This window comes from Rhinolophus sinicus, linkage group LG05, assembly GCF_036562045.2.
Source record: "Rhinolophus sinicus isolate RSC01 linkage group LG05, ASM3656204v1, whole genome shotgun sequence".
Lineage (NCBI taxonomy): Eukaryota > Metazoa > Chordata > Mammalia > Chiroptera > Rhinolophidae > Rhinolophus > Rhinolophus sinicus.
Window position 1 is genome coordinate 25015414 of NC_133755.1, and position 13830 is coordinate 25029243.

The following is a 13830-nucleotide window of genomic DNA, read 5'->3' on the forward strand; positions in this document are numbered from 1 at the left end:
AGTCTGCAAATTGAATAGTGAGGTTCCCAGCCTTTTCCCCACTCCCAGCATGAGAAAGCCAGCAGCCAGTTTATACCCAGCAGATAGGAAACTGGAGGATCCTTCTCTGGAGAATGGGAACCACCTCATAGAAAACTCCCAGACAGTGACATTTGGGATCCTCAGTGAAAACGGCACCAGATTGCCCTGCAGGGAAGCCAACCATCTGTGTCTCTAATCAGTGTTATAGTACCTTCTTCTTTTAATATGAATGAACACAAAGGATGACCAGACATTTGAGGACAGTCTCCAGCATGAAAGAAAGCAAGAAAAACAAATAATATGAATTGAAAAATGCCCTTGGAGGGCATAGAGCACAAAGAGCAAAAGATAACTTAAAGGACACGATTTTTAATATCCTGAGATAACAGGAGGACTTTTATCCATAACACATTGAGGAAACATCAGATTCAGTTGGGTGCAATGGGGGCACATTCCCCCGTACTGTAGTGAGGTGGACAGAGCAAATCGTTGTGTATTTTTCTCCAGCCAGGTTCAGCTCATGAATGCAGGCACAAAGGAGGCAAAGAATGGGATTTAAGGTTATGTTTTTACCACGTGAGTTTGACCAAGGCAGAGAGAGGCAAGGGCGTTGAGCCTGTTTGCAAGGGAGTAATTAGAATGATTGACTCTGGAATTCAAGTTGAATATGGAATGAAGGACTAAGAAGAGATGAAAAATTCAATAGATTGGGGATTCCAGGAGGGTTGAAGGATAGTGGAGGTTAGGGTACCAGCAGGACTAATCTAAAAGGTGAGAGTTGTCAGACAGTGGAAAGTAAAAAATCCATTAGAATCCTAGTCACCCTTCTAAGTTCTCCTGAAATGCCACCTCTTGCATGAAGTCTCCCTTGACACACCAAGGATTCAACCTCTCATTCTATCCAATTCCCAGGGGAGTTTTGTGTTATGTTTGTGACCCTTGGCACATTTTGCCATGCTCATGCATTTGTTTTACTGTTCCTACCCCAACTAAAGTGTAGGCTCCTTCAAAGGGAGAGGCTGTAATGATTATTCTTTGTGTCCCTGTTCCATTCCTGGGCACATCTTTGAACCTAGACTCAGTTTGAAAAATTACAGACTTCAATAAGGTGAGAAGCAAGAAACATGTGCAGTTGTTCAGGTTGTGTTCCCTGGGACACACTGATGTGGAGTTTCTGTAGCATTTAGGTTATTTCTTAGGGAGTGGCCTTGGCTCAATACCTGTGGCAAGGAGAGGAGAGAGATGGGATTAGGTAAAGGGAGAAGTCAAGCTGCCACACAGGCTCAACAACAGCCCGAGCCAACTTCTGGGGAGCTCTGCAAATGGAATGGACCTTTAGAGAACCCCAGGACCTGCTTAGGCCAGTGATTGGATATAGGGCACCCCCATAGCTGAGGCAATCCCTAAAGGGAGTAACAGCTGAAGGCTTTCTGCTCACAGCTCTTCTGGCAGCAGGGTTAACACATCCTTCTGAAAGGGAACTGGGGGATGTGTCACCATGTCCACCATAGCAGTTCCATAGTTTCAAAGTTCTCTGAAGAGTAAGAAAAAAAAAAGTATGGCATCTATTTCCAGAGGGAGTGGGAGAAGGTGTGTTGTTTATGGGTGAAGACTGTGAGAGAGCAGTAATGATTTTCAGACAGGAAGTGGTGCAAAATACATTTTGGCATATTTTCTCTCACTTTGGTCTCGCTTTTCTTTGTGGCTTATCTGTCTTTTTTCTCCAGTTAATAAAGAAGTGTGTTATTTTTTAAATCCTCACAGCATTTTTGATACCATTTCACTGTTCTTTTTACCAGAACGTTTCAGACTCCAAGCTAGATCTCTCACTCCAGCTAATTTTCTTTGATGGGGAAGAGGCTTTTCTTCACTGGTCTCCTCAAGACTCTCTGTATGGGTCTCGGCACTTAGCTCCAAAGATGGCATCGACCCCACACCCACCTGGAATGAGAGACACCAACCAACTGCATGGCATGGTGAGTCTGGGTAATTTCTGTGGTGCTGCAGCTGCAGGCTGTGCCTCAAAGGAAGCCAAAGCTAAAAAGCCAGTTAAAGACCTAAAAATGCCCGGCATCCTTCGAGCTGAGTGTTTATAGTAGAACATTCCTTGGCAGGCATTGGGTTTTTGAGGAATCCCAGAGCTAAAAAGAATGATTCTGTGTTGCTAGTTATGTCTGAGCTGAATTAAAATGTTTAATTAAAATGATATAAAAATTTACATTGTAAATTTGAAAAATTTAATTTTTAAAAAATGTAATAAAAGTTTAATTAAAATGATGTAAATAAAATCAGAGTAAGGAGACCTCAGATTCAGTTTGATCTAATGGGAATACATTCCCCCCAGTACTGTACAGAGGTGGAGAGCGCAAACCCTTCTTTGAGGCCTCTCTACAGCCTGAGGAGGCTAAGGTCTTGGGAAATGGAGTAAGAATGGAATGTGGTATGAGGATGGGCGTGAAGAATTTCCTTGGTGGCTTTAAAGTGCGTTAATAACTCCAAGTGTGTGTATGATATTGATATTTTGAAGTGTCAATTTTGATGTGGTATTTTTGATGTGGAGGTGACATTTTGACACTGCCTTAAAACCCTGCTCTTTTTACTAAGTAATGGATACAATACACAACCCCATTTTCATCTCCATCCCTGGGCCTACACCCCATCCCTCGTCCCTTACCCTATCCTTGAATTCTTCTCCTACTCTGGTTCTCTTCCCATATTTGACCTTCACTCAGTCTTGAGTCCTCACTAACCCCAGCTTGGAACCTTATGCTACCCCTAAGACTTCATTCTTACCTGTGCCTTCATCCACCCCTGAACTTACCCTATCTGTGCACTGAAAGCCTACTCCAACCCCCTCCACCATCCCTGTCTTTTGCCCTATCATTCACCTCCACCCTCTGAGTCCAATTGGCCACATTAAATGTTCTCTATGATTCTGACACATCTCATATTGACATTCTCTCCATCCCATTGTCCATTGGCAGCTCATAATGGGTCAGGGGAATATGGTTGGCACCTCAGGCAGTCACTTGTGCTCAACTGACAAAAAAGGGTTCACAGGAGGAGGAGAGACCTAGCTCCTCAATAGGAAGAACAAAGTTATTTATCAGTCCAAATATATGAATCCTTAGTAATGGTTAAGTCCATTTTTCCCCCCAGAAATAAATTCTTAGTAGCTTATATAACCTTATGAATATACTTTGATTTCAAACAAGCCTATTTTTCCCCCAATGAATATATTTAATCATCATCATTCATGAGTTAATAGACACTATGTCTTTAGAAACATAGACTCTGCAAACATTTATCTACTATGTGTTCATATCTGTACTAGATATTTATCTACACATTCCCTCACTTACATAAATCAGGAGTTCTTAATCTGAGGGCTAGTCTTCAGGGAGTCCTCAAGCCTGCTGATGTTTTGTGGCCCAAACAAGTTAAGAAACACTGGTTCAATTGTAGGCTTATAATCGGAAGGGACCTTTAGAGATCAGCAAGTTTGAGGTTCTGGTTAAATAAAAAAGGAAATGGAGACCAGAGACATAAGCTTTACATAAGCTTTACAAAGCTTCTAGTCAAGGAATTTTTTTACATGATGCTTTGAGGAATAAATAGTTACTAAGTGTTCTCCTATAGGCAGCTGTGTCATTATAGATGAAGAATAAAATGGCTAATTAGAATGAAATAGAAGATCAGACAGTCTTGGACTCCCATGTGAAAATAAAGTTAAATGTATTCCTTTCAAATCTACGAAATGATGGAAATATTCTCTTAGTGATATCCTTCTCGGGTTACAGATATGAAGAATGTGTACTTTACCATTTGTCCACATTGCATAAGCAAGATTTAGTAAGTTCCCCAAAATAGTTTACAATGTTATTAAACCTTTTGTTCATTTATACAGCTCCCTAGATTATTCTCATTTATTAAGATGACATTAGTTTTGACTGATTGTTTTTTTCCATTGATGAGTATGAAGCATGTTTTGGTGACAGTGATTAAACAATATTTTTTCTCCCTTAGGATTTATTGGTTTTACTAGATTTAATTGGAGCTCCAAACCCAACATTTCCCAATTTTTTTCCAAACTCTGCCAGATGGTTTGATAGACTTGAAGCAATTGGTAAGCACCACTGTTATTAAAGAGTCAAACCTGGTTTTCCCCCCGGCAAACACTACATTTTAAAATTCAAAATTTATGATTTCATTGTATGATTTGAATATATAATATACTTTGCTGCCTTTTTTCCCTTGCCTTATTGATTCATTTATTGTGCCTATCCATCTCTTTTAGTAGGCTTACTTTATTTTCCTGCATGAAACTTCATTTTGATATGGAAACATAAAATACTATATTTCATATTTGCATATCCTTAGAAATGGTTTGAAAATATTTTCCTGTTTGAAACATATGGAATATACTTCTAGGGAAACATACGGAATATACTTCTAGGGTTTGAAAATATTTTCCTGTTTGAAACATACGGAATATACTTCTATTTTACTCAGCAAAACATGTTGGCTAATGATGAATGTTATGTCCTGATAATGATACCAAAAGATATTCTTTAATTTTTCCTTTCATATCTGTCTTTGTCATCTTCTATTTTCTGCCTTATCCAGACATGATTTTCCTTTAAATCTAGGTCAGTCTCTGCCTATTTTCCAAAAGAGTAAGAGATTGAGATGCAAGAGAAAGCCAAGGTCCTTCAAGAGTCATTTAGGAGAAGGTTTAATGTCATATCAATGAAAATAGACTAGGCCTGACCAGGTCAGGCCAAGCCAGGCAAAGAAACTTAGATATCTGTGCCTCGAGAGAGAAGCTTTGGGCTTGGAGAAGGAGAATAACTTCTTCCCTTCATACCTCTAATTTCCCCCTCCCCAAAACACAAACATCCCTTCCCTGCCCCTCATACACAACAACAACAACAAACCAATTGGAATCAGGGAGATACGAAAATGAGATAGAACTTTATTATAGCATTCAGGCCAGGAGGCCTACTTTGGAGGCAAGAACTTCAAGCTTGGAATTCCTTACAGAGAGAGAATTCCTTATAGCCACAGAACTTCTTGGAGCAGGATAGAATGGTATTACTTCTAAGCAGTTGGAAAAGTGATGCCATCCGAACTCATGCTTTTGTTACAAGTTCAGAATTTGCCAATGTCCAGACCTAGACTATTACAAGAGAAACTTTTACCTGAACCTCAGAATCTTGTCTTTGGCAGATTTCAATTCCTGGAGAAGGAATTGCTATTATGGTATTATTAATACAAGCTTCTGGGCCTCTTCCTTGCAGCATGTTTTCTTGACTTTGATGGTAGCCTCAAGAAATTGGGTTTGGCCTTCTTTCAAGAATTTTGTGCACTTTTCTTATTTCCTCTGCCAGAATGAACTTATATCAGTAACTTGCATTATATTGCAATTTGAACCCATTGTGCTGTCCCTTCTAGTGTTATTTGTACTTCAAACCATATCTAATTGTATAAGGAAAAGTTGTATCCTAAGATGAAAGAATTATAAGTATCTATAAAAAGATGGGAATATTGTTTGGTCGTGGTAAGGTCTTTCTCCATGTTCCTAAAATCGTATTACACATGCATGCTACTATTTGGTCTAGTTTTACCCTTTAAATTTAGCAATTAAAAAAAAAAAAAAAAAACACAAAAAACCCACAGCAATTCTGGGAAGTTTCATTCAGTTTTTTTATACTCTTCTTTTGATTTCTTATCATCTTGTAACATAGAACTCATGTTGTATGTAACCATGTAACACATGAGTTCTTTGGTACAAAGATGACAGGAGTGATGGAACGCAGGCCAGTGGTTCTCAAACTATAGTGTGTATCAGCTGGAGGACTTGTTACAACCCAGATTCCTGGACTCCACCCCCAGAGTTTCTGATTCAGTAGGTCTGAGGTGGGAACAGATAATTTGCATTTCTAATAAGTTCCCAGGTGAGGCCGATGCCCCTGGTCAGGGAGCACACTTGGAGAACCACTAATGCAGGTCAGACTAGCTAACCCTTTCCCATAGAGTGGCCACTCAGAACACTTCATCCCCACTCGGTTTGAGTATTCCCCTTTCAAGCACCACATCTCCTCTGAAGGTATTCTTCATGTAGGATCTCAGTTCTATACGTATCCACATGTGTGTTTTTTCCCCTCATTTTCCTTTGGTTTTTCTCATTCTTGATCTCTCCATTATTCTACTGAGTTTCTACCTCTAAGGAGCTTCTCACCTGTAAAGCTATAGCCATGTGTGACTCTTCTATTCCCAAAACTACTCCAAAATGTACACACCCAAATTCAGCCCAGATGTTTATTGTCACGGGTGTGGCTGTGCTCACTGCTGCATAATGTTTTAGGAATGATGTACTGAGAATTCACTCTTTGTTTATTCTGTATTGATCGGATAAAAATCGATATTTATCTGCTATCTAATTGTCATTTGCAGAACATGAACTCCATGAATTAGGTTTGCTCAAGGATCATTCTTTGGAGAGGCGGTATTTCCAGAATCATGGTTATGGAAGTGTCATTCAGGATGACCATATTCCATTTTTAAGAAAAGGTAACGTGTGTGTATATGTATGTGTGCATGCAAATGTTTAACGTATTGTATTTATTGTATTTCATGTGCTTTTGTGATAATATAGAAGGGCGAGGAACCATTGCCTTTAATTAACTGATGAATTGAATCATCCACCAATCATCTTATGGCTTCTATTGTCTCATGAAAGTCATTCCAAATCCTCAAGGACACCTTCATATTTTTTTCCTACACCTAGAATATTTAGGAAAACTCATGTTCCACCGACCTTGCCTTCCCTTTCATAGAGTTAGACTATATTCTTACACTTTGTGTAACTCTGGTGTTTTCTGAAGCAATATCCTTAATGTCAATGGTGGAAATTTAAATAAACCCGAGGGCTCTCGCAGTACCCTCCCAAGTGGTCTCCAGTTTTTGTTCTTGCTTCCCTATTCTTTACATAGAAAGGAGAGTTGTCTTTTGAAAATGTAAATCAAATTATGTTACTTCCCTGATTTAAAGATCTGGTGGCTTGCCATCATGGAGAATAAAGCCCAAAGTTTTTCCATGACTTACAAGGGCCTCCATTTTTCCACTGTTCTCCCTCTCCAACATCACCTCCTCCCTCGGTCTCCAATCAGTATTGCTCCGATCCAGCCACAGTGGGCTCCTCACTCTTCCTCAAGCGGCCCAAGGACATTCCTACCTCAGGACCTTTGCATTTGCCAATACTGCTGCCTGGAATGCTCCTTTCCAGATCTTCGCCCAGCTTGCTTTCTCTTTGGGGCATGTCTCTATTGAAATGTTAGCTTCTCACAGAGGCCTTTCCCTGACTTTAAATACTCCTTTCTTGGCCCCGCTGTTTGCCCCTTATTCTCTATTCTCCTACCTTGTTTTATTCCTCTTTATACACCTTATTACTTTCTTCAATTATTTTTTATATTTGTTTACTTGCTTCTTTCTCTGCTGGAATGTAAGCTTCATGTGAGCAGAGCTTTGCCTTTTCATGGATGAAATCTCTGCTCCTAGAGTAGGAACTGGTACATAGTAGGATGTTTTATAATGATTTACTGAATCAATTGACATTTGTTTAATGAATGAATGACTTTGGAATACAAGGGTAAGAGATAAAGAAGTACACAGAAGCTGATGAATTATCAGCTGTCTGTAGATGGTGCAGAGCTCCCACTTAGACTTATGCTTGAGGAACAACACTTTCTAGTTTGCTTGCTGGAAATTTGCACTTAATTACAAATCAGTTCTTTCTTATTAGGTGTTCCAATTTTGCATCTGATATCCTCTCCTTTCCCTGAAGTCTGGCACACCATGGATGATAATGAAGAAAATTTGGATGAAACAACTATTGACAATCTCAACAAAATCATACAAGTCTTTGTGTTAGAATATCTGCATTTGTAATATTCTGATTTACTTTATAGTAATTACAGCTACTATCAAATTCAAAAGTCAAGGTACAATTTAAAACAATATGACTCCAGACAAATGCCGTGTGGAAACTTCTCTCCTATAGGTAGTTTTGAATATGTGATCAATAAATCCTAGATTTATGTCATGTCCTAAATTGCTCATTAATTTTCATTTAGAGATTAAAAAAAGTAAATGTAAGGAAAACAGAAAATAAATATATTTAAAGAACTCCTTTAGCTAAATAATTATGAAGCTAAGTCAGATTCTTATATTCAGTATCATGGTCTTTTAAATAGTACTTAAATGTAATAGTGATGTGCAATGTGTAGCCTAAGTTTTATGATTTTTTACACTTGGGAATCTATTGCATATAATACAAAACAGTGACATCATTTCAAGACTCACATTTCTTTGAGAAATCTTTGTAGGATTTATTTCATAGAAATTAAATCAGAATTAAATGCCCTGTGTGAATTTCTTTTCTATATATAAATGAACAATTTTATAATTTAAAGTATAGTTCAATTTTTATAGTTTTACAAATTTAATATTTTTATTTTAAAAATAATATAGTCATTAACAAAACATTTTAAAGTGGAGAAAAGAAAAGAAGAAAACTCGGATATTAACACGATCACCATTCGATCTTTAGTTCTTCCTCACGCATTTTCAATGCAGATTTTTAAAATGTAGTTATGATTAAATTATGTTTACAACATTTTTGTCCTTTTTTCTGTGAAATCATATAATTACCAGATATTTATTTTCTGTTTTGATCTTGGGTTAAGATGAAGACAGAAATTCTCAGACTGTTGAGTGTGACCTCCAAACCATATTAATGTAACACAGCAGTTACGATAATTTTCGTGTAGGTAAATTATATGTTGTTCAAGCTTGGTTAATTATAACATTTTTTTCTCCAGGAGATTCATGGAAGCAAAATTGTTTGGGCTGGAAACACATAGGAATTTATGGATTTTTCTTTAGCTATAGGAAACAATTTTCCAGAAATACAAACTTGGTGAATTAAACAATTGGGAAATTGATCTTGCCGTATAGATGAAGTCAGTTGGGGCCTCTGTTCCTCATCTGCTGCTGTTCTGAGTAGACAATTAATAAACACTGAATTAATATGCTTGGGCTGGGTAGGGTGGGAGACAGACCAGCTAAGTGGGGAAGCAACAACAGTTTGAAGTTCAATGACAAAGGAAGTCATTGGGAAGGGAATTTACTTACAAAAACATACTTTGCAAGGAAAAAAAAGGCAAATATAATTTTGTCTATATGACTATATATAATTATATAAAAGAATAGCCAGAATTGTATATAATCATATTCGTATATAGCTATACACACACACACACACACACACACACACACACACACACACACACACACATATGTATATATAACATTGTCTGTAATTTCATATTTCTAAATATTTCAGAATTAAGTTTTTCTAGGATTTCTTTTTATTTTACAAATCTGCTTCTGAACGTATGTAAAAGGATGTCATACGTTTGTGAGTTTAATATTATGAGCTAACTTATTTTGTACTAAATCTGTGTCAGACAGTGTGATACGGTAAGTGCATTATATGTTTTTACCAACTTAATCCTCACAACAATCCTAAAGGGTAGGTGGTATTCTTAACCCTATTTGATGATGCTCAGAGTGGTTAAGTGTCTTCTTCAAGAGCCCGCTGCTAGTAAGTAACAATGGTGGGATTTGAACCCAAGCAGTCTGGCTCTAAAGCTCGTGCTTTCAGCCACTGTAGAGTACTGCACCTTTACATGAAAAGAACTGCAGAATATTCTTAATGCCAAATGCAAAGCAACCACTGTAACTGGAAATTTTTGCATCATTCACTGAATGTAGGAGACCTCCCTAAAGCACTGTTGCCCTGATTCATGATTCACCTCACAGGTAGGTTTCAAAGGCACCCCATTTGCATGCAGAATTACTTCCCTGCCACAGCCAAAGGCTGTTTTTACATCAGCATGGGTCTCATAGAAATCAACACAAGTGCTTCTCAGGCTACAGAATCTAAACCACAAAGCAGGATTAAAAGAGGCTGAGTTTTCTGGATTAACTTTTGGATAAGATAAAACATTTGAAAGGGCTTCAGGGAAACACTTTTTTTTTTAAGCACCAGCAAAGAAATGATTTAACTGATGATGTTGAAACAGAATGAAAAGAAATTTTAATAAAGAAGCTAAACATTCGTTGACGGTAATACATATATAATTATAGGCCTAAATAATAAGTTTCTTTTGAGGCAGAAAGAAATTAATAGGAGATCTACTCTAATCTGTTGAGTTAGCATTAGTTGAATTATTTTTAGAGGAGGAAATTGGAGGATATGTTGAAATGAGATAAAGAGAAAAATAAAAACATAAGCAGCTTAACCCAGTGAAGGTTTCCTTCCTTCCAAATGGCACATCCTAAAATTCTATTCACTAAGAGTTTGTGTTAATATGAGAAAAACAATCATGATGCCATAAAGGGAGACATTTTAAGGTCTTAATCTTGAATTTAGCGTCTGAAATATGTTCTGTATAGTACATGCCAGTCAGAAATAATACTTTTTAAAAATCATAGCTGCACAGGCAGTGCTCCATACACATTATGTTGTGTTTGGAATTATGCTATGTGCATTTTGGAGCATTTTACTACCCCTAGGAGAACAATTTGTATGTTTTGTCTATTACTGTCAACTCTGCAACACATAGGGCTCTTTTTCTTCTTCAAGAGAAATGAGCTCAAAGGAAAATATTCATAGGAGAGTATTCATAACCTTGGCATCTAAAAAAAAAATCACGAGTCTGTTATTGTAGCTTGAGGGTTGCGGCTGGAAGAGAAAAGACAGATCCTTTAAAATGGAGGAATGTTTTAGATGGGGAAGCAGTTGTCATAAGAACAAAGCAGCCCATGTTTCCAGCTCCAACTCCAAATCTTAAACTGTTTATTTCGCAGACCTTCTTTCTTCCATCAAAGAGGTATATTCATTATAATGCTGCTGCAAAATCATGTGAACACCTAACATTCGCTCAATCAACTTGGCCCAGCTGGAGGTGATTACGTCTTGTAAAGGAGGGACCCACACAACACAAGACACTTCCATTTCTCTAATGTACAGGCAGCCCCACATAAGGCTTGATCATGTTATCTTCTGCTTAAAATGAAATCTCAGTTTCTTCATAAACCCTGAATCTGAGGAATGATGGTGTGGGGATAAAGGACATAAACAGAAGATGAGGGAGACTATTTATAGCAGGCAGAGTAATGCAAAGCAAAGCTAACATTGGAAATTTGGGGAAATTATTTAAACTTGCTTTTCATGAAGGCATGGGGCTGTGCTTTCATAGCCAGCCTTCCCACCAATTTCTGGCTTCAAAGATGAATGTATAAAAGTGAGGTTTCACTCTGAGTTTCAGGGCCACATTCTATGCAGTCTGAAGTTCTAAAAGTAGTTTTGAAGTGGTTTAACTGCCTCCCCTTACTTCTCCCTTCTGTCTCACTTCTCTGACTTCTCTCTCGGCCTTCAAATAACTGAACTACTGCTTTGTTGCAAGGGGCAGATAACATTGTGTACAGCCACTGCTATGTTTGATGGAAGGGCTGAGGTGGAGAGGAGAGGTTGTCAGCTAGTTGAACCAGTAGGGTGGTATAGGATACCCTTCAAATCCTCCTAAACATGAAAATTGGCCCCAGGATCCTGGCACTACATCCAACAGCAATAATTTATGGCAGTTTTGAAGAGAGCTGAGATGAAAGGACTGTCTGTGTCGTGGCTGTAGGCCTCTGCTTGAATTTGGTTGGCGTGCTCACGCATTGTGAAGTCATCTTATTGTGCTCATATTTCAAAGGCAACAACACATGGAATGTAGCCCACTCTCCAACATCTCCAAATTTGCCAGTGTAGATAGTTTGGACCATTTGTTTGAGGATTAAGAGCACACACTTGCCAAGAAAAGAGAGGAAAAACAACAACAACATGGTTTAAAACAAAAAATCCTCAAAGATTACAAAGGTAACACAAAAAATAGATTTTACAACTGATAAATTATAAACAACACTGAAAACTTTATTCTCTTACATTTACAGAGCACTATGGGGTATAAGAGATCCTTGGCATTTAAGGATTCAGCACTTGTGACTTCAGCTAACAAAGCATGACATGTAATAAGTTATTCAAGCTGAGATTGGCTTGGAGAAGTAAACAAGTTTAGCTGACTGTCAGCCATCAATTTCGCTATGTTTTCTAGTCATCCTCGAACTTAACACTTGGGAAGTAATAAAATCCATTTGCTGTTTAAAAAAAAAAAAAAAGACCCCCACATCCTCCTAAGCCAATCTCCCTTGCTGGAGATATAATTGAGATATAATTAAAAAGGTCTAGAAAAATAATGGTGACTTTATAAGTGTAGCTTTATAAGTGATTTTAATTCTTTATTGAGAGATGAATTAAGAGGATGCAAAGGTCATTTTAAAATTTCAGGATTTTAAAATTGTCTTCTTGTGGGATAAATTATAGCTATAATGCTATTCAAAGGTGTTTAGGATATTTCCCCTGAGAATGTGAAGGATCCATTTTAAGTTATGCTCGAGTTATTTCATATGAGTAATTTATTGCAATGGTCCTTTCATAGGTTTACCCATTCATATAACTGTATATTAGTGCCCTCATTTACAAAATGAACACAGAGACTAAATTATTCTCAGTTGGTGCTAAGAGCTAAGACCAGGCTCTAGAGAACTTGGTTTCTGGTACATTACATGGCTAATTTAAGCGATCAGAGGAGGAGCCTCAGAGATTTTCTAGTTAATTTGTTCTCAATTGGGGGAGTACATACCCCTAAGGGGCATTAGGGAAAGTGTGTGTGTGTGTGTGTGTGTGTGTGTGTGTATGTGTTTAGTGAGATGTGAGGTGGGTTTGGGGTTGTCATAACTTCTGAGGGGTGCTTCTGGCATTTTGCGGGCAAGGGCAAAAATGAATGTTCAGAACAGTTTGCACAATAAAGAATTGTCTCACCAAATGCCATTAGTGAATCCACTTAGAAACACTGACTAGTTTTCAACATCCTCATTCTAAAGGTTCAGATAGCAAGATACAGAGAGGATGGATCATTTAAGATTCTTTTGCTTGCAAATGACAGAAAACTTAACTCAAATTTACCCAAGTACAAATGGAAATTCATTTTATATCTCTGGTTCAGGCACAGCTGAATCCAGAACCCTATCTTTTCTTTTCCCTCTGCTCTCCCCTTTTCTGATTAGGCTCTGACCTTAGTAAACTTTTCATACTGGGGGCAAGATGAATGCTAGCAGCCCCAGGATCATAGCCCCACAACTCTGATTTTAGTGAAAGGAGAGTATCCGTCTTCTGTCCAACAGCTCCACATGGTCCTAGGCCTGATTACCATTGGCCCAAGTGGGCTTCTAGGTCCATCCCCGACTCAGTCTCTGGGCTCAGGAATGAAATGCACTGATTGTCTTTGGCCTGTGGCTCATGCCTACCCCAATAGATGGGGGGAGGGGGTGTTACTTCACCAGACCACAGGGGTGAAGGTGGTGTGGGGGATCCCCAAAGCAAGGTCTAGAGAAAGGATGTCATACAGACAAGAGCACCAAAATTCGCCACAGCGAGCCTGTGAGTTAGGTGACTTATGCACAACCCTAAGGCGTGGTATCAAGCTGCCTTTATTCTTATCTTACAGAGGATGTTGCATTATGTTTTCTTCACTCCATCAAAGTTCTTAAAATATAGGGTCCACATTTTGGGAGAGAAGCACAGGAGTTATAAGAGTAGATTAGGCCTCAGGCTTTAAAAATCTGGGTTGGAAGGTT

General features: G+C 38.2%; 1 protein-coding gene across 3 annotated transcripts in view; it reads left to right on the forward strand.

Moving 5' to 3' along the window:
* The window catches only part of QPCT (glutaminyl-peptide cyclotransferase), a 42832-nt gene extending 34374 nt beyond the window's left edge, over positions 1–8458 (forward strand). For 2 of the 3 annotated variants that reach the window (XM_019742152.2, XM_019742144.2), the window contains exons 4-7: positions 1821–1997; positions 4048–4147; positions 6478–6594; positions 7826–8125. In XM_019742152.2, the coding sequence (XP_019597711.2) occupies positions 1821–1997; positions 4048–4147; positions 6478–6594; positions 7826–7971 (540 nt within the window). In that variant the 3' untranslated portion in view covers positions 7972–8125. Of the gene's footprint in view, positions 1–1820; positions 1998–4047; positions 4148–6477; positions 6595–7825 lie in introns of all 3 variants that reach the window. The other variant, XM_019742140.2, reaches the window with a different exon arrangement.
* The last annotated feature ends 5372 nt before the right edge of the window (positions 8459–13830 follow it).